The sequence below is a fragment of the Sinocyclocheilus grahami genome, unplaced genomic scaffold (genome assembly GCF_001515645.1).
Source record: "Sinocyclocheilus grahami isolate Dianchi unplaced genomic scaffold, SAMN03320097.WGS_v1.1 scaffold12.1, whole genome shotgun sequence".
NCBI lineage: Eukaryota > Metazoa > Chordata > Actinopteri > Cypriniformes > Cyprinidae > Sinocyclocheilus > Sinocyclocheilus grahami.
This window is the reverse complement of record NW_015505191.1, coordinates 1177733-1200202: the sequence shown is the minus strand read 5'-3', so window position 1 is coordinate 1200202 and position 22470 is coordinate 1177733. Positions and strand designations below refer to the sequence as shown.

Here is a 22470-nt window from a genome sequence, read left to right as displayed (position 1 = left end):
CAAATGAGAACACTCCCAAAAGAAGATTGTCAGATTTAACTATGTCTACAAATTTGTTTACAAAAAAGTACACACACAATACCTAAATATTTACCTGCATCATATTTTGACCTCTTGTATAAAAACTTCAAATCTGGGTTACTTCTTCCCCTCACAGTGTAAACCGAATTAAGACAACATTTAACTTTATATGAATAAAATTGATGTGTCTGAACATACATTTTTACAGCACAAGAGTAATTTTCATTTATGGATAAAGACAACACTGTTTATTACTTAATTTACTTTACTTATCAAAGGCACCTTTATCATGCTACTTTAAATATTGGCTAAAATGCATAGTAATAAAAAATAAAGAGAGCTCTAGGCAAGTGTACGTTAGTTGGGCTCATGTAGACCAGGATGATTTTATAAATAAATGAATGGGGGAAAAAAGTACTGTACTCCTATAAGTACAGTAAGTACATAAACAAATTTCTCTAAGCATTAAAGATCTGGTATTGCCAGGAGTTTTGCTCCGCCTCCAGCAGAGAATCATTCACTACTGCTCTGCCTGGCCAGTAATAGAGGAGTGGAGATTTATTACAGCGCTGCTCTTTGGCTGATAACAGAGGATTCGACATACAGCGTGAGCTATGGGCGAGAGGAAAATGCTTTATCGACCACAGTACACAGCATATATTCTTTGCAAGTGTGGGCCATCTATTGATTGTCCCTGTGGAACGCCGTGTGTCTTGGCTGCCAGACCAAAAAGTGAGCTCAGGGAGCCTGCTGATGTACCGCACTTCTGCACGTCACAATGACAAACTACACACTGCTAACACGCTATTCGCTCTCATGTGCTTGGACTAGTTCAGTCACAACCAGCACAAAATACTTTGCCCTTCTGCCTCTTCCCTTCTTTTTTCTAAACACTGGATTTTTGGTTTTTCTTTTTAGTATTTGTTACTGTGCAAAAAAGCAAAGAGAAACGTGTAATTTATTCCTGTGATGGAAAAGCTGAATTTTCAGCAGCCATTACTCCAGTCACTGTGTCACATGATCTTTCAGAAATCAGTCTAATATGGTGATTTTGTGCTCAATGAAGATTTAATATCATTATCAATGTTGAAAACAGCTGTGCTGCTTAATTTTTTCTGGATTCTTTAAATAAAATGTTCAAAATAACAGCATTCATTTAAAATAGAAATATTTTTAAACATTATAAATATCTTTACTGTCACTTTTGATTAATTTAATGCTAAATAAGAGTATTAATTTATTTTTAAAAAATCTTACTGATCCCAAATTTTTTAATGGTAGTGTATATAAAGATATATTCATATAATAATAATATAATATAGATATATCATATAAAAATATATTTTTTTTATATTAAGTCATATAAGTTTGCGGCCAGTTACAATAAGTATTCAAGTCACAAAACACAAGATTTTGCTGACTCCTTAAAGCAAAAAGAAAAAAAGTGAATCATTTCATTTTTATTAAGCGCAAAAAAGTACAAATAAATAGCCACTGTTACTCCCAAATATACTTTTCAGTTAAATCTTAGCACAAACAAGACATTTACAGCTAAATATTTGACAAAAATCACTATGTTAGTAAATATGCGATATGTGATAAATATATGCAATAAATATATGACATACGCAATGTGATTTCATGCATTTCTAACCACAGCCTAATTTGGTTTCAATGACCCAACTGAACCCTGTTTACACCTATATTTAGCACTATCATATCAACTGAAATGGATTTAAATACCATAGCCAGTTAAGAAAAACTGTAAGGGCATGTGGGATGCATGAGAAAAGGCTCTTTCTGTGTCATTGTATAATACCTCCTCTTTGTCCAGCAGCAGCATTTGATAGTCGGTGACCACACAGAATTTAGGGTTCCACTCGGCACGTTCAGCACACGGGTGACCACATGACATCCAGTGGCCTGCAGGACCCCTCATATCTGACAAGACAGAAGGAAGACCAGAAATAGAGAATGATGAGAATGACAGTAAAAAAGCACCTGGAAAATCAGAAGAGATGAGAGGTGAAGGGATTTCTGCCAAACTTCCTGTTTGGATCATGTATTTAAAGCCTGGCCTGTGCCTTTCCATTTACTCCTCCTCTTTACAAAGGTCAAACAAAATCCTGAAAGATCTGCAAAGCAAACAGCTCCTGAACCTGTAGCAGACATGTCTTCCGAATGAAACCAGAGTGCTTGGAACACATTTATATGGTAATGAGGTTCCAGCTCTTGCCACAATGAGATTTCCAAATATTTCACCAAGTGAGCAAGAAATATTGGAATGTTAATTTGAGTGTGATATAGAGAATGTAAGTAAAGTGAATTACAATACTGTCATAGTGTTGCTTTTTTGCATCTCATATGGAGACATTGACTTGCCGCATGGACGTTAACAATCTCATCTTGTTCCAGAACATTGAACAAGCATGCTGGACTCTGTTCTCATTTTCATTCATGGCGAACCTTTGCTTCTCATGCCTTTTACAGCCAAATAATTAATGAGTTGAAGTTAGCTGTTACACTTTGTGTGCTTTACAATTGGAAACTATCCATGGGTGCTCTATGAAACATTACAGATTAATGTATTGTTTAATAACATCTTAACTAGTGTAACAGTGAATATGAAAAGGTCAAAACACACTAGCCTTTCACAGCAACTTTCACACCATCCAAACGTCTAAAGAAACATGACTGGTGTGTGAGGAAGTGGTGGTAATATACAATTAACATACACTACTGTTCAAAAGTTTAGGGTCAATAAGATGTTTTTGATGTTTTTAAAAGAAGAAGACTTTTTCTAATGTAACGTATATTTTAAATAATATAAAATCATTTTATTTTGCCTGTGCTTGGCAAAACAAAACAAAATACAAATGAAAGTGTAACACAGTGGTTCCCAACCCTGGTCCTGGAGGCACCCCAACACTGCACATTTTGCATGTCTCCTTTCTCTGACACACCAATTTCAGGTCTTGGAGTCTCTACTAATGAGCTGATGATCTGAATCAGGTGTGTTTGATTAAGGAGACATGAAAAACATGCAGTGTTGGGAACCACTGGTGTAACACATTTGGTAAACGTATAATAAAACAGTTAAATATAATACATTTTTATCTTTAAAGGGGTCATCGGATGCCCATTTTCCACAAGTTGATGTGATTTTAGGGTCTTAATGAAAAGTCTACACCATACTTTGGTAAAAAATTCTCAATGGTGCATTTTCTCAATATGGCGCAGTTGCTCTTCGGGTGTCCCGAGATCAAATCCCACTTCATGGACCATTCCCGTTCCCACCCCCCATCTCTCTCTCCCACTCACTTCCTATCATATCTCTAACTGTTCTGTCAAGGAAAAATGAAAAAAAAAAATTCTCAATGGTAGTGTAAAACAACACCCTATTTACCTGGTCAAAATCAGCTCTGCAAGACATCAGCTCGTTTTGTTGCATGTTGCTTTAAATGCTAATGAGCTCTGCTCCCCCTGCCCCTCTCTTCTGTGGGATGAGGAGCCGTGCTCTGAGAGACTGTTTACTTTAGTTGCATTTAGCCGTGAAACTTGCTAACTAGCACGTTATTAGTAAAGGTGGTTGCAAAGATTCATAAAAAAAACCTTATACTCACTTCTTCTGTAGGTGAAGCTGGATCACGAATGATTCGCGCGAACATAGACATAGGCCTGTCGCAATAATCAATATATCGACTTATCGCGCAATATATGTACATGACCTCAATATTTTTTGGTGACGCAATATATTGCACATTATATTTACTTAAAAAATGTCACCATGTTTTGTGCATTCCACTTGCGCCTGTGTCTTTTGCAGCTTCTCGCACATAACGTGTAGACATGAGGTGCTAGTTCAAATTTAAAAAATGCTTTTACAAAAAATGTTTCATCTGCAGATATGGCCTTGTTTAGGGATCTGTGCCTTTGTGCATACAGACATCTGACTGCTGAGTAGTGATTGTGTTTTTCAGCAATAGTGTGCACCCTTAATTTACAGAGAAAAGAAGGTCAGGGAAAAAAATCTCCATACAAGTTCTTTGTGCATTTTTCTTTTTTTCTACTACGTGACTTTGCACTTTTTGTTAAAAAATATATATTTACTATTTATTCAGGTTTAAGGTATCTAATATTTTGATACTTAATCTCCATGATCTAAATATTCTTAAAAATTTAAAGTTTGTTTTGATTTGGAAGTGTGTAGGCCTTCTTGCATTATTATGCTGTTAGATTATGATTATATATTCAGTGGCATAAAATGGTCTTTAAAATGACAATAATATCGCTTATCGCAATTATTTCTGGGGCAATATATCGCACAACAAAAAGTTGTTATCGTGACAGGCCTACATAGACACATTTAGGTAGATCAGGAGGTGCATTCCCTTCGCAAACAAAATTAATCCACTGCATCTTCAGCGACTCTGATGGTGGGAGTAAATGATGACTGCTATGTTCATTATTACATCCAACAACAAAACACCTCAATCGCTATGGAGACATTCTTGTTTACGTCCCTGTTCCGCCATCGAAACAATGGCGATCGGACTGTTACAGCTCACTCAGGGCGGGTCTAAGGTAAGCCGGCCGTGTCAATCAACTATCGTGGGAGCGGCCTTCGTCCGTGTGACGTCACACAGACAAGAAGCTGAGAATGGGCTGATTTGAAAAAGGGGATATTATTTTTAGGGATTAAATAAAAACCACTGGGTGGATTTTTATCATTATAGGGTAAACGTGTACACACACTGCCAACACACATTTATGTTCAAACCACCCTGGATAAAAAATTTTTTAAAAATGTTGTATTAATGTTGTATACTACGGCCTTCATATTGACGGTGTGCCTATAACATTATTCCAAAACCGCTCATTAGGTTTTGGAATAATGTTATGACATAAACAATACATTTCTATTAAAAAGTATGGTGTACAGCAGTGTTTTCTAACTTTTGCGCACAGAAAAAAATGAATCATGGTTATTAACACTGACTATATTTATATGGATTTGATATGTTCCTCATAGTTTAGGAATTACAAGCTTATTCACCATATTCTTTTTTTTTCTTAGAGTGGATTTCATCCTCTAAGTCCCACCCCATCCTTCCACCCACCTGCTTACTGCAGGTCACTGATTGGTCCCCGTGCTCAGCCACCTGCGGAATGGGCGTGTCCAGCCGTGTAACTAATAGTAATCCTGAGTGTCGGCTCATCAGTGAAACTAGGCTCTGTCAGATACGAGAATGTGGCGTCAATCCTGCATTATCACTGAAGGTAAGTGGTGTCTTTAGTCAGATATAATTTTTTATTTTTTAGAATTTTAAATAAATGTAACATTATAAAATAATAAAAATTATTTAGTAGTAATTTTCTAAATATTTCTAAAATCAGCTTCGTAATAGCTATAATATTTAAGCATTATAAAATATAATATTTAAATATAATATTTAAGCAATGTAAAATTACAATATATATATACATTTAATTTATTATTATAACTAAAACTATTACAGTTTATTTGAGCTAAATAAATCTGAAAAATATATATTAGATGAAAAACTGAATAAAATATGTTTAAGCTGAAGTACTAAAATGACTAAAACTGAAATAAAATGGCAACTACATATAACACATTTATTAAAACTTAAAATAAAATTAAAACTGTAAATATGAAATTAAAAGCTAATTCAAATTATTAATAAATACTATAATAACACTAAAATAACACAGATGTAATATGTGTGTCTTTGTAAACTTGTAAATGTGATATACTATCTGTGAATACCATAAAGAAATTAAATATAACATTTAAACAGTATACTTTTTAACAATATAAATGGGGGGGGGGGGGGTTCAGCATAAATAAGAAAAGCATTTTAGCTCCTGTAAATCCTCAGGATATCAGGTCCTGGATCCCTGACAGGATGTTGTTACTCAAACTAAGCACAGTGCACAAGGTGAGTAATTATATGTGATCTGCTGGTTCTTTCCTTCTCCTGTCAAGTAATTAGGGCCTGATTTTATTCTCAGTTACTTCAAAGTGTCATTTAATGGCTTACAGCTTCATGCTATTATCGGAAGGGCAATTGGTCTCTTAATCTTAGCAGGCAGTTTTCTGCTTCTCTAAATAAGCACTTTGTAATGACCACTGCTTTGATTTTTATCAAATCATTTATAGCATTTTCTGTTAAAAGATGTTAATAATTTTTGAATTATTGCCTTTTTAGTTTAATCTGCTGAATCCATTCATGATGTGGTCACATCAAAAAGGAGATTACTTTATGCCACTGCCAAAGCGAAAGTCATCCCCGTTTATAGACACAGACAAGCAAAGCACTGATTTATCAGATATGGGACGAAACTTTACCTGCCATAGTTTCTAAACACTAAAATGTCAACATCTTTGAAATAAACCAAAGGCGATCACTAGAAATGTTCTTTACACAAACGTGCCATTTCATTTGATTTTTATAAAAATTATGAAGAAAATTACATGAAAAAAAAACTACATAGAAGCTAATAAAAAATCTTTCCATTCTACTACCATCCAAGTGAACCTTGAGCACAAGAGAGCCGTATATATTAATCGCTTTATTATATGATTGTATGTAACCAATTACTAAAAAAAAGCCCGGAAAGAAATCTATGATGAATTCTTCTAAGTAGGTCAAAGAATAATACAGCAGCTGATCTGTTTTCTCTCTCTCTTTTCCTCCAGCTGCTCAGGTCTGCCTGTGTTCTGCTCTACTGTATTTCAGGCTCCAAAGATCAGGGATATGTGTCAACAGAATGTGTGGGCCGAAATTTCATGTGCACACACTCACATTACTCTATGTCCATTACTATTTGATTACTGATATTCATAATGTATGTTTCCTTGAGAAGACATCAACTCGCTGTCTCTTATTCCTTCATATACACACACACACACACGTTTTATCTAATAACAAATCCAAGTCTGATAACAGTGCAGGCGATTGAAAAACTAATACCCTAAGCTCTAAATAATGTGTAACTGCATGAAAAGAGGAAATTCTTAGAAAACAAACAAACACACACTCACATACATACATACCATATTTAATTAAAAAGTCATCCCCGTTTATAGACACAGACAAGCAAAGCACTGATTTATCAGATATGGGACGAAACTTTACCTGCCATAGTTTCTAAACACTAAAATGTCAACATCTTTGAAATAAACCAAAGGCGATCACTAGAAATGTTCTTTACACAAACGTGCCATTTCATTTGATTTTTATAAAAATTATGAAGAACATTACATGAAAAAAAAAACTACATAGAAGCTAATAAAAAATCTTTCCATTCTACTACCATCCAAGTGAACCTTGAGCACAAGAGAGCCGTATATATTAATCGCTTTATTATATGATTGTATGTAACCAATTACTAAACAAAAGCCCGGAAAGAAATCTATGATGAATTCTTCTAAGTAGGTCAAAGAATAATACAGCAGCTGATCTGTTTTCTCTCTCTCTTTTCCTCCAGCTGCTCAGGTCTGCCTGTGTTCTGCTCTACTGTATTTCAGGCTCCAAAGATCAGGGATATGTGTCAACAGAATGTGTGGGCCGAAATTTCATGTGCACACACTCACATTACTCTACGTCCATTACTATTTGATTACTGATATTCATAATGTATGTTTCCTTGAGAAGACATCAACTCGCTGTCTCTTATTCCTTCATATACACACACACACACACGCATACACTCAGCTGCTTCACATGCATATGTATCATTTCCTGTTTTCCCAAGTCTTAGGTTTTTCTGCTATCCAATCAATCACTGTAGAGGTACCCTGATGCTCCTTGCTTATTCTATTTCAGTGCAAATAACAATAACCGGATTTTCATATCATGTAAAATATACATTGTAATATATTATAATATATAATTAAAGGGGTCATATGATGTTGCTAAAAAGAACATTATTTTGTGTATTTGGTGTAATGCAATGTGTTTATGCGGTTTAAGGTAAAAAAAACATTATTTTCCACGTACTGTACATTATCGTTTCTCCTATATGCCCCGCCTTTCTGAAATGCGTTGATTTTTACAAAGCTCATCGGTCTGAAAAGCGAGGTGTGCTCTGATTGGCCAGCTATCCAGTGCGTTGAAATGTTACGCCCCTTAACCATACTGTGATGTAGGGGTGCTCCGATTGATCAGCCACCAATCACTATCGGCCGATAATCTCTTTGGGATGATTGATCGGTGATCTCTAAAAAGGCCGATCTCAAAAAAACGATCTCAAGCTGATGACGTGCCTGCCGTGAGAGGTTTGGCACGACATGCAGCAGCACAGTCTCAGTCTGGCGCGGGTAAAATAATTATTATGCTGAAGGTGATGTGCATCTCATGTTTCTTCATTAAATAAGTAATTTGAAAACCTTCTGTGGGACATAATTTCACAAACAGCGCGAGTGAATCACCACACTCACGCTCTCTTTCCCTCTCAAAATGCGCAAATGGCTTCAAATCACATCGCTTCTGCACAATAAGCGAGCTGCACGCTGCACAGTTGACACAGGAATTGTCACTTGCACAATCGCGGCAGTGTTCCATCATCACTAAAGTTTATAAATTGCATTTATTTTTAATTCTTGCCAGTGTTTAACCATTCAGCGCTCGCACGCTCTCCTGGAGACCGTGCGCTCATGCACACTCGCAGCGCACACACATAATGCCAGGTTCACATTACTTTGTTTGCAGTGCGGTGCGTATTTTTTTCTGCGCTCATGTTAACGGATTAAAGCGTTCACACTGCACACAGTTGAGGTGCGGCAGCGGGTTCCAGGAGCAGTGAGTCTGCAGTGCAGAGATCGTTTCCGCACCGAGTCTGTTTTTGCTGCACTGCAAGTGCTGAATTAAAGTAGCAGTGCATTGTTTGTGGTAAATATGAAAATCAGGGATATGTGTCAACAGAATGTGTGGGCCGAAATTTCATGTGCACACACTCACATTACTCTACGTCCATTACTATTTGATTACTGATATTCATAATGTATGTTTCCTTGAGAAGACATCAACTCGCTGTCTCTTATTCCTTCATATACACACACACACACACGCATACACTCAGCTGCTTCACATGCATATGTATCATTTCCTGTTTTCCCAATAAAGGAAAAAAGCACTTTTAGATAAACAAGGCAATAATAGATGGCACTCGTAGAGGTAATAAAGATTTAAAAGCAAAAGGAAAGGCAGTAGAGCTGACTGTCAGTGGCAAGTTTTAGTTTAGAATGTTTGTGATAACGTAAGAAAAGTATTTTAAATGTTTTGCCACTTGCTTGAGCAACTTTTTGTGCTGTGTGTAAGCTATTGTGCAACAATTGTACAAGTGTAAAAACAAAAATGTGCTGCATGATCGAACATTTAGGTGAGAAATATATATTTTTGAAAAATGTCAAAAAAATGCTCCCCTCCACCCCTCAAATAAAAAAAATCCCCTCTCACAAGAGTCACCTATAAGAGGAGAATTCCCCCCATTTTCAAAAATGAAATTCAGGCCCTGAATAAATGTCTAAAATTCCTGATTGAAGTATTACTATAAATAATTCTACACGATAAAAATAAGGCTTTAAAAAGATCGGTATCGGTGATTGTATCGGCAGATACTGCTTTCTGTGATCGGCGATCGGTGATCAGCCTAAAAATCCTGATCGGAGCACCCCTACTGTGATGTCGTGTCCTGGAGCGACAAGACAAAAACATTAAAACCCATTATAAATGAGGCATTTGTTGCATCCAGTGGGGACATAATTATGGATTATAATGACTTATACTGTCTTTTTACACGTTGCGTTGCATCGTGCCGCGTAAACATAAAACCATGTCTGCATTTGTGATCGGAGAAATGACAAACAACAAGCTCTACTCTACACTGCTCAAAACTCACGTTTGAATCGTCAGTGGCAAATTCTTTAAATATGAAAACGTACTTACAGACTGTGAGTCAGAACAGCCGGTGTCCTAAAATTTTAACCTACCCGTCAGATTGTCCTACCAGGGTTTACTGCACATGCGCACATCAATATTGTGTCCTTTTTCTCATGCTGAACAACAATATTTAATGTATTTGCATTACTGTAAGGGTAGGTTTAGGGTTGGGGTAGGTGTAGACTTTAATAAAACAATCTAATTAGGTAGAAAAAATTATTTATTGTTGGTTTCCTGTAGCTGTATCCCTTCTAGCTACAACCACGAATATAACGCATAATTACTGTATTTGCATTACTGTAAGGGTAGGTGTAGGGTTGTGGTAGGTGTAGACGTTAATAAACCATAATTTTACAGGTATCCTTTTTCGTTGTCGAATTGTACTACCCACTGTTTTAATGGGAGGTAGCAAAATCTGACAGGGTTGCACAAATTGACAGAACACCGGCTTTGTAGTCTACTCTGCCAGGATCAGGAAACAGTCCTCCATAAAATGTGCTGCACACATCTGAATATTTGGGTTGAACTGTTCTGGAACAGTGTTGTAAATACAACTTAACCACTGAGTTCTAGTCATGTCCTCTTTTGGAAGGCCAAACAAAGTATTTCTGCTTTCGCAATGAAACACACAGCGTCTTCACAACATGGCGGCGGCAGCAACAATAAAGGGTTACACTTTACTTGAAGGGGTGTGCATAAGACTGACATGACACCTTAATAATCATGACAAGACATCTACATAATCATGACATGACACATGTCATGAATATGAAGGTTTTTTATGCATGTTACTCCTCCTTTCTTTGCGTGAACATTTGGGCGGCTTTATGCAAATCTTCCCACATCGTGACACATGTGGGGGCGTGTTTAAACGAGGCATTTTAGGAGGGCGTGGACGAGTCTTAACTTTTATAAAGAATATCTCTTTGGGTTTGAGACTTTAGTCTTTGCAACTTTAGGGATCTTATCTATTCACCAACAGCTTGTAACACTCCAAAGAGAAAGGAAAACTTGAAATCGCATCATATGACCCCTTTGAAATATACTGATAATACAGGTAGTAGATAAAAAGCTGTATGATGAATCAGATTGGCCTGTCCATAAAACATGGCCACACTCATATATAGACAGTGCACAGGGTCATACACACAAAACATGACACTAATATAATGCAATATAAACATGAACTAGATAAAAAAAAGGTAACAAAACATAAATTCCTAATGCACATTACTGATAACAAAAATAAGAAGAAACAAAACCATTTAAATGAAATATAACCTAATGTGAAGTGTCACACAGGGACTTCTGGAAATGTTAACCATTTACAGTTTTACCATACAGTATATGTAGACAGTTTTTTCTGTGAGCAGTTTTTTTTTTTTTTTTTAAGTAAATACTCTCAGCATTATATATTTAAATGCATAGCGACAAGCACACACACCTGTTGAAATTTTGCAGCCAAAACACTGTGAAAAAACGGCGTCTTGCATCAATACTGTATAAACATTGAACTCCCACACAAAAATACACCCGCAAAGATTAGCCAGTTTAACCAAATGATAGTCCATTACAGACAAAGACAAGGTGAGCCAGCATAGACAGAAAAAGAAGCATACAGAAAGAGGGGGAAAAAGCGCTCAGAGGTGTTTACCTGAGAAGAAATCGGTGGACGTGCTCTCTTGCCTGTTCATTGCCAGTTTCTGTAGTTAGTCCGTCAGTGCGTGAGCAGCATAAGAGTGTGTGTGAGAACATGCCGTTACCATGTGCATGAGAGCAAGCATGCGTTTGGCACGCAGTGTTTTCTGAAGACTATTTGCAGTCAACTAAGGCAGAGTTTTGTCTCTCGGGCAATTTAACTGTCACACATTTTACTCGCTCTCTTTTCCTTTTTGTTTTGTAGAAAGGCAGTCAAGCTGGTCAACACAAATTAGGTGCATCGTTCGTTATACATTTCAAATTACAGATCACAGACCGCAGCAAGAGTTGATTAATGTTATAGAGAAAGCAGAGTAGGAGGATATTTTTCTATACATGCATCTACACCTTCTATAAATCTAAATGTGTTAGTGGTTTGCTGTGTGTGTGAGTGAGCCTTTCAATGCTTCAAAAAGAGCCTCCGAATCCAAGGCAAACAAATTAAATAAAAGAGCAAGCACATTTTGAAAGATGGAGTGAGGGCAGTGGAGGAACAGAGTGAATCTGTGAGAATCACGGTCATCCTAGAGATTGTGAGACGTGGAAGTGTTCATACGCGTGTGTACTAGTGTGCAATATTACATCTGTCCCTGAGATCTGTGCAAGCTGTACAAACTCTGCCTCCAGAGAATCGCCATTGGTCTCCTCCATTAGCCAATCAGTATGGCTGCACAGAAGCGTTTCTTTGGGTGTGCTCATCTCTACCACAGCACTGAAGCTCACACTTCAGAAATGAACTAACAAATACAGTCTCTCACAAACACACATCTTCAGTCCAAGATTAAACATTCTGTTGTACACAACAAAATTGTCACATGTGCCATTTTACACACTTAAAATCACAACATAATGCCAAGACAGCTCCAATGCCAACAATAAATTGCACCCATGAGATCCTGTGCCTCTATTGGGCATCCATCTTTCTTCATTGCACCTTGCCCAGCACTGGCATGGCAAAAAAATAATAATAATAATAATAATAATTAATCCGTACTTATATATTGTTTTCCAGTTAAAATAGGCCTATCTAGATTAAGAAAAAAAATCTGCACACTAAATTTACCTCATTCTAAATACCCGTTTTCAAATCAACACTCCTGACAATAATTTCCTCTATATAATTTTGCTTAGGACAAATTTTGTAAAATCATAAGACTTTAATGATCCTATTGGTTAATTTAGCATGAACAGTTCCTGTATCAATATCCTATTAAAGTTGTGGCATTTTGCAGTCTCTCATCTGTACAGGAGGTAATGAACAACAATAACAATTCAAAATGTGATGACTTACAATATGTTGGCTAACTTATTTCAAAATGTTTGTTTATAATAGGCTACTGAATTGGCCCTGCACTGCCTATTGATTCATATGATTTTAATTAATATGCCTATATTGGCTGACGTTTTTTACAACAGCCTAATGTACAAAGATCGTAATCTTAAGGCAAGCACATGGCATATATGTGACCAATTTTTCAACTATTTCAAATTGATTGCATTTCTGGAGGTATTTTATTTTATACTAGCAGTCAGTTGCACAATTTCAGTTTAAATGTCAGTGAAATTGTCCATAGCCCACACCTATTTGGCAAAAATGAAAGCTAGGTGTGATGAGTGGGGCGGGGCTGAGAGCCGTGGGAACGGAGCGAGGCTGGTGGAGTAAATGCTGATGCGCGACACCTGCGCCACTCACCGGTCTTGAGTCCCATGGAGGAGCTCCGGAAGGATAAAAGGAGGAGTGACGACAGTGCAAGAGGAGAGAGGACCAGGCCTGGACTTTATTTTGTGTTTTGGTTCTTTTTGTGCATGACAGTCGTCTGCGAGGGGCTGTTGCTCTATTTTGTGTTTATTTTATTATTAAAGTTTTGTTTGAATATTCGCCGTTTCCCGCCTCCTTCTTCCCGAACTACGAACTTTTTTACACTAGGAAACACCAAAATGATTCTTTCATGCTTGTTTTCAGTTTATCTGTATTGTGCTCTAAAATTATGGTGTTTCTTCCAGACTGCATTGACAATTTAGTGAAAGCCATTTACCTTAATTAAACAATGAAAGCCTAAATAAAATAGCAATCATAGCCTACATCTGAATTGCTTTTGTTCTGTTATATACAGTACTCGAACTGGAGCCAAGAAGATTACACAATAGTCCTAGCTAATAAAAGTGACATGAGAGGTGTGATGGGGACTATATTTGTTATCTTTGGCAGTCAATACCGATTAATTGTTCTTTTCAAAGAACCTCTACAGCTTTCCTATTTATCGAGTCACAGTGAAAACAAATGTGCTGCCTAAAGCTACACAACTCAGACAGCAAACTGCTATATTATTCAAGGAACACACAACAATGGTCAGTATTTGTTCAGCAGCTCTGATGAAATGTGACTTCAGTATATTAGAAGATTTCTGCTAAAAGTGAATAATATGCATGATGATGATGAGATGTGCGCTCCTGCCCCACTCATTTCACAGTGCAGTGACAACATGACATGATCGATTCCTCGTGACTTTTATGGCATCTCACTCCTCTATTTCTTTTTTTGCAGCCCTCTAACTCATTCCTCACTCTCTTGCTTGATTTGATTATCCAAGATTTAAATTAAGTCGCTGTCCATTTGGTGTGACCATGATGTCTAAGATATACAGCAGCTCTGACAGGCCATGTATGAGTGAGCACAAGTTTGCTTGCCTCTACTTTGTCTTTGCAGAGTGTGTGACAACCGTGGCACTCTATATTGATCAAGACAGCTCTACGAGTTGAAAAAGAGAGAATGTGTGTAGCTCCCCATCACCATAGGTTATATGTGAGGATCAAAGCAGAAGGGATATTACTCTTCCACTGACATCTGTGCTCAAATTTGAAAAGTGTCGGAGAGAGACACATCTCACTTTACTATAGTTAAAATAACAAGAGTAAGAGAATATAGATTCATGTAACTTAAACAGTTAAGCACGGCGCTAACAATGCCACGGTCATGGGTTCTACTGCCTTGATGTATGTCGCTTTGGATAAAAGCGTCTGCCAAATGTGTTAATGTAAATATAAATGTACATGAACACAAATGCTGTCAGAGATTTGGAGAGGTTTCAAAGATTTGGTGGCTTAAAAATGTAAGTAGAGGATTAGCTCTGAAGCCAGGTTATGCAAGAGCATGCTCAAAGAGAAAACAGCATGATGGTTGATAAAAGAAGAACAGTTCAACCAAAAATAAAATGATTATCATAATTTACTCTCTCCTACATCAGGACAGAGTGAAGTGTACTAATTTGCTTGCGCAGCATATGGCCATATTTATTAAAGTCGCATTAAGATAGAAGTAGCAACGGATCCTCCTTCCATGTTGTGACGTACATCCTAATGTAACGAATTATTGAAGAAGAATTAAAAAGCATCATGGGAACTTGGTTCTATCCATTGGTTGTTGATTGGATTTTGAGATGTGGGTGTTGCACTCAAAAATTAACTGTGGAGGGGCAGGGTTAAGTGGACTAAAATGGCTGGAGAAGTCCGGCAAATAATCACCAGACATAATTTTGATTAAAATCTACAAATTCACAAAGAACAAAAGTGATATTTTTACACAATTAATGAGATAGTTCAACCCAAACACTTCTGTCATCCTTTAATCACCATCATTGGTTTGGACATTTTGGGCCAGATCTACTATACAGGGTAAATTAGCGTGAGAGCGTAATTCCAAATCCATGCCGATGGGAGGGGAAATTTCTGCGGGCGATTTACTAACAATGCACAAATTAAAGAACACAGAAGCAACATCTCATTTACATATCAACCAATGCAATATTACATATCACGCAGCGCAAATTAGCGTAGTCGCAAATTAAGAATAAAGAAAATAAAGAAATAAAGAAATAAAGACGCCACACAGTACAAAAAAAAAATTAAGGGTTGCAAGATTTTGATAGACCCCGTATTGCGTGACTCCTAGCGTTCAAAGTCGTCTTTTATTTCCTGAAGCAAATTAAAAATAACATGACTTGGCAAACGATATGTTCGGACAATGTGTTTCTCTGGCATTCAAAATAAATTAATACGTGTGGTAAAAATCCTCTCCCTTGTATTCTGTTCTCTACCGTGCCTCTTAACAACAATTGCAGCCATTTCAAGCGCAAAATAGTTTAAGACATGCTTTATTGGGCATTAAATAATGGCGCAAATGCCAGTAATTTGACGAGCGCAAATGTTAGTAAAACATGTTGGGTGATTCATTTGAATACTCTCCTCCCATAACTTTTGCGTCTGAAAGGGAAACTCCTACAAATGTATTTTCAATTAGGTCAGGCGTAAAAAATAACTGTGTCCACGCCTTTTCAGCGCTAATTCGTCACTGCGTGTCTTTAGTAAAACCTGACAGTACAATTTTAACACCAAAAGATGGTTTGCGATGGCTCAAGCTATTAGTAAAACTGGCCCTTTGTTGGGTGTGCTATCAAGTTTGCAATAACACGTTTCATGATTCATGTACTGTAGATTTTCCTTATATAGTACTTGATATGCTATATTGTATCACTGTTAATATCTATCATTCAAAATCAACATACATGAATGAAGTCACAATGCATGTACAATATAACAATCAAATAACCTGCCAGTTGCAGCTGTTATGGATTGCAGGTGTAGTCACTGCAGTATCTGTGCTGAAAGTGCACAATCATTAAGGTGTATGCCAGGGGCGGCGCTAGGGGTGGGCTAAGGGGGCTGAAGCCCCAAATGTTTTTACTATGCCCTTTACGAATCATCACTGATTTTTCATGTGCATTTTTTCATTCTCTGATTTTTCATTAGAACCGCAGATTTGCTTTCTGCACATCCAACAGTTCACTCCCGTCAAGACCCGCCCACTGAGGCTCGTACTTCTGATTGACATGTAAACTGGCCAACCAGCGATAAAAAGTTACAGCAGTGGCTTCAGGTGTCTGTAACTTAGTGTATAACTTATCGCTGTAATACCGATTTTGTTATTTTTGAATTTAAGTTATTTGTTACTGAACACTGTCACTGTGAAGCAACAAATATAGATATTTAATCATATAATGATATGCTGTCCTGTCTTCCTAGGACACGGCATTTAGAGCGATCAAATGAACTGTTTGGTCAGCATGGTCTGTGGCAGACTTTTCTTCTTCGTGTCAGGGCAACAATTCAGTGAACAAAAAATAAATAGTAAGTCATTTAAATTGTAGAGACGATATAGTCTTTTTTCTATTCCACTAAAGAAAATGGTTCAAAACAAAACCATGTTGAGCGTCTCTGCAGCAACACACAGCGGTGTTTCCTTACTGAATGAATTTGCGTTTTTGAACAAATCGAGAGATTCAATGATTCACTGATCCATTCATAAAAACCGTTTCTTACTTCATGAATCAGTCATTTTGAAAGAATCAATTGAATAAATGACTCAGTGACTCACTTATTAGGACAGTGGTTTGCCGCCACCTACTGGTAATTTAGTTTCATATTTAAAAGTATCATTCTATTTTTTTTCTAGCATTTTTATTTCTATATAGCCATTTTATATTTAAAACATTAATCTTATAATATTATTTATGAAATTTGTAAGTGCAGTGTAATGTACAAGTGCTAGAAATACATTTTAAAAAGTGTATAAAACCCTGCATGTTTAATTAGGCTTATACTTGAGTAAGCCACTTACTCAATGTAAGTATATGAATGTATATATATATATATATACGCTTTTATGTATATGTAAAAGCATATCCCATGTATTTTGACACATATATGGATGTCTCTGGGCTATGCCCCGGATATATACTCACCCTAGAACCACCCCTGGTGTATGCGCTTCCATAAAGCTTTATTTCACATCCTGACAGCTCAATGAGGAAATGAATTGTAGTGTTTGCTGTAGGGTTGTCAAAACAGTACATTTCTACATGCATATGCTGAGAATAGGTGCCTGATAGAATGAACGTTTATTTATCATGCAGTTAAGAGTGTGCACGCACACACATTTTACCATGACACTAATTCAACAGCTCGATTATGAATTATGGATCAATGATACTTCAGATACATGCACACTGAAGCATGCAAACACACACACACACACACACACATAACGTCCTTGAACCACAAGGCTCTGGTAAACAAGTGGAGTAATAATCACCCATGTGTGTCTAATATCTCAATTGCTACACATCTGATTGATGACCCTACATTTAATAATCTATGTCATCTTCCAAATTACATAAGTGAAAGTTACAAATATGATTATATGCCACTCGGTTCACAAAGTACACAGCTAATTTCTAATACTTACTGTAATTCAATATACATACTTGCAGCAAGTGGTCAGTAAAGCCTGACCGACTGCATGAGGAACATCTCCAATTTACATGACTGCTCAAGAACTTTCCAAAATCTTTTGTGGAACACAAAAGAAGATGTTTTGAAGCCGTTCTACAAAAGAAACAAGATGAAGGTGAGTAAATGATGACAGAATTTTCACTTTTGGGTGAACTATCAATTTACTTTAAGATGCAGTGTTTCCCCAGGTATATTAATGGCGGCCCAAGTATATTTGGAGAAACACTTTTGCTTTTATTATTTTTATCCTCTTATACTTTTTTTTATCCAACCGAAATAATGAAAACATCCACGATCGATTAACTAGTGGAATATCTCCCCTTGCCCTACATGTTTTGTATCTGCTCGTTCTGTGTGTGCGAGAACACACAGTTCTCACTGACATTCCCTCGTGCGCTGCAGAGACAAAGGCCATGTCCACACATACACAGGTATTTTTAAAAACTGAGTTTTTCCTTCTTCCGTTTTTAAAAAAATCTCCGTCTACATAAAAACGCAAACGCATGCTATGAAGCACTGTCAAGAGCATGCCAAACCAACAGGTGGCGATATAATCTTAACCGTAAAGCCATGTTGGCCAATCAGAAGCCTGAAAAAGTTTCCAGTAGGCGGAGATAACAGTGCAGGCTCCGACGTCACAAGCCAAAAACTCCAGTTTCGCTGTCTACACGATTACACTGCAAGCAGAGTTTTTGAAAATCTTCACCCTGGCAGGTGTTTTCAAAAATGTTCGGTTCCAGTGACCTGGTGCTGCAGTTGCGTGTGGATGAACGGCCAAATCGCATAGAAAAAGCTGCGGTTTTAAAAATAACCGCGTTCGTGTGGACAGGGCCAAAGACAGGGCTCGCTTCAGTCGCATTTGTGACTAAAAATAGATGAGTGCGAACTGAAAAATGTATTTAGGAGCACGTGTGCGAATAAAGCAAAATCCCTCAGGGTGAGTTTTCTTAAATTTAATTTCATTAAAAAAAAGAGCGCTGCACGTTGCAGTGTCACAAGGCAGAGCTGTTGCGCGTTAAACAGACTCGCGCAACAGCGCTTCAGACTGCTTCAAAATGATTCCCAATCAATGAATAGCGCACATTTATGGCAAGCGATTGTTTATGTACTAGTTGATGAATCATGACAAAGTCTACTTTATGACCTTTATATAATATGTATTAGACGGTTGTAAGAATGCAAATTTGATCTCTCATCTGAAGGATCAGCCCCACAATAGTGTAGACATTTCAAAATAAGAGTCTCTGTGTTTTTTTGTTTTTCTGGGCGTTATTGGTATTTTGGTTACACAATAAATGGTATTTAATTTCCATTTAATTCATAGTAAACTATTGTAGTTTCTGGCTGGGATGCTTTCCCACAGGAAGCACATATTATTCAATATATAGATTTTACTAGTATCAGTAAAATCTGTGTCCCATTCACTGATAGATACACTATATGAAAAAGCAAGGAGAATTCTACCATTTAAATGCTGTAATTTTGCATAATTTACAATGCATAATAATGCATAATATGAGTATGTAATTAAAAATAATAGTAGCCTATGTAATTAAAATGAATTTCAATAAATACAAATACTGGTAAAAAAAAATCACACATTATTTGTTATTTGTCACATATAGTAGACCATTTTTGGCCGTGGGTGAAAGGAGGATTTTCCACCCGGCTACCACCGCAAGTATATTTCAAACCTGTGGGAAGCACGGAGATGGGATGTTTTCGTAAATGGCCAAAGAATACTACCTAGTTTTTCTACATCGAGAATAATCCCTCATCTGTGCTCAGGTTTAAACTGAGTTTACAATACGAGCCCATTGTAATACTGAAGTACACACATCTCCTTCTGTTACAAAAAGAGAGGATGTCTGCTTTGGAATTACAACCTCTGTCTGTAGTGACATTTAACCAGAAGTGGAATTCATGAGCATGTTCACCTGAGCGAAGAACGGAATGATAGGATATTTACGATGGGTCATTTAGTTTAAAGAGAAGGGAAGGCAGCTTTAGGAAAGAACCTGAAGGAGCCTGAGGGGAGCATGAGAGCTTCATTCACACCCACTGACATTTTCCAGAGGACAAATCAATTAGCAGGGTATTAAAGAGAGTCCGTGTGTGAGTCCCCAGGCACTTAAACAGTAACTGAGAAAGCACTGCAGAATGCATGCACAAGCACACACACATAACAACAAAAGCACGATCAGACACTCTCTAGATAGAGCATGAACAAGAAAAACACAGCTTCCACTAATAAAACACATCCTGGCACAGCAAACTCTTATGCTTCCTTTTATATGGTGCTGTTAGAAAAAACCAATGGGATCTAGGGGAGCAGGACTGGGTAATGAAGGAGTACTAATGATTTGAAGCCTGAATAGTTGTGATGCATCCAGAACAAGATAAAAGAAAGAGCATGGAATTCTACTAAATAATACTGTCAACCAACCATATTCACAAAGAACTAGACTGTTATGGCCAATATTAAAATAAAAGTAAAATATAATGCTAAAGGCTGAATCCAGTAAAAAATCATTTAAATAGTTTTAAAAGCATTATAATGTAAAGCAATCGATATTACTGATTATTATCCAGATTATTCATTCCACTGTCCTGCATCTCACTTTATTAAAGCTCTTTATGTTGAAAATATGGGTATCCCATTTAACAATAACAATATAAAATATGAGAAATGTTGAACTCCTATTATGTTTTTGTTTTTTTTAAAGTTCCTCCCTGTGTGTCATGGGTAAATTTATTTAACCCCATGTCCATTTAACCTCTAATACTATAGTAGGCACCAACATTTGTACAGCCTTTCCAAAACACTTCTGTGTCATCAAAACTTTGCATGCATGACTCTAAATGAGAAAGTCAAGCCAAATTTCAAGAACATAATTAGCGTAACCAGTTTAAATATCAAATGTGGGTCAAACTGACCCATAACAAAATAGGAGGGACTCTAAATGAGAAAGTCAAGCCAAATTTCAAGAACATAATTAGTGTAACCAGTTTAAATATCAAATGTGGGTCAAACTGACCCATAACAAAATAGGAGGTTTTTTTTTATTTTTTAATACATTTTAAATACATTTTATGTGAATGGCCCCTCAAACAGGTGTGCCTGTGTTAAAACATGAAGGCATCTACCACAGTTATTCACTACAATCATATACGTCCAACAACATTAAGACAGAACTGTGGTGCATCATTTCCCATAAATGAGTATTTGCGACGCGTGGTATCAAACCTATAGATGCAGCCAGCAGTGCATTAAATATGCTTTGCTAATTAATAAAGCATAAACTTTCTGGAAACTTTTTTTTAAGCAAACATGAGTAAATCATATGCCACTGTTACTATGTAATCATGTGACTTGTTCCGTATACTTTTTTTTGTCATTGTGATAATTTACAGCAGATGACACAGCAGTGTGTCAGAGTGTCTGTCTGGAGGGGAAATGCCCACCAGCTATAAATGACATTGATCTGAAAGAGGAAGAACATACTATCTTTAAATGGAGAAAAAAGGAATAGGTTATGAGCACTCAACATCTTTATACTCGCTGTACTAGAATCACTAGATACAGTGAAAAAACGCATCAAACAACAACTCTACCACCCAGCAGGCTTGTTCTGAAGTGGAAGTATTTTGAATTGGATCAGTATTAAACAGACCTACTAGCAAGTTACTTTCCTTCAAGGACTTACTGGGCAGCTGTTTTCTCCGGATTATCTCATAAATTCCTGAGACAAATCCTCAGAATTCTTTGAACTGTGTTCTTCACTGATTTTGACTGAAGATCCGCAAAAAAAGGCATCAACAAGTATCATGTAGAGCCATGCCTCAATTAACATGTCTGCTTAAAATACAGTAAATGACAGTGTGTTGCCATGGCACAGAGTTCCAAGCTCATTTCTCTAATGTAGAAAACAGTTTTATTTGCACGAGGAGGTTTCTCTTGATATACACACTAATCTAGCTTGCCTGTTTCAGTGTAGATTTTGTGATTTACATTTTTTTTTAATTAAAAAGGTATTTCAGGGCAAATAAGTGATCAGATCTTGTTGCATTAGAGAAAGTAAGCAAAAAGCTTAAGCTAAGATATTGCAGATTTTGTCCCCTTGTTCTCACTGTAAGCACTGACTCTCCACCCCTCGTATGGGACTGTCCTACCTGAGACTTGAATCCATCCGTGATGTGGTTTGTGAGATGAATAGAATAAAGAGTTCTCCATTGTGTTTCTTCTCCTTTGCATCATTGTGGTTGGTAATCTGAACCAATAAGCGTGAGGATAATCTTCTGAGAGAGGCGTGCATCCCTCTATCTGCTACTGACTGACGTTCCAAGTCCTCTTAGCTGCAGCCTGCTTCAGAGGGAGAGAGAGAAAGAGAAAGAGAGAGACAGAGAGAGAGAGAGAGAGAGAGAGAGAGAGAGA

The 22470-nt window shown here is 37.0% G+C and overlaps 1 protein-coding gene across 1 annotated transcript in view; it reads right to left on the bottom strand.

Moving 5' to 3' along the window:
• LOC107597964 (disabled homolog 2-interacting protein-like) overlaps nucleotides 1-22470 on the bottom strand; it is a 159481-nt gene that overhangs the window by 136073 nt on the left and 938 nt on the right. Inside the window, exons 2-3 of the mRNA XM_016289180.1 lie at nucleotides 22209-22401; nucleotides 1841-1962 (exon numbers count right to left, since the gene is read on the bottom strand). Coding sequence (XP_016144666.1) covers nucleotides 1841-1962; nucleotides 22209-22293 — 207 coding nt within the window. The 5' untranslated portion in view covers nucleotides 22294-22401. The remainder of the gene's footprint in view (nucleotides 1-1840; nucleotides 1963-22208; nucleotides 22402-22470) is intronic.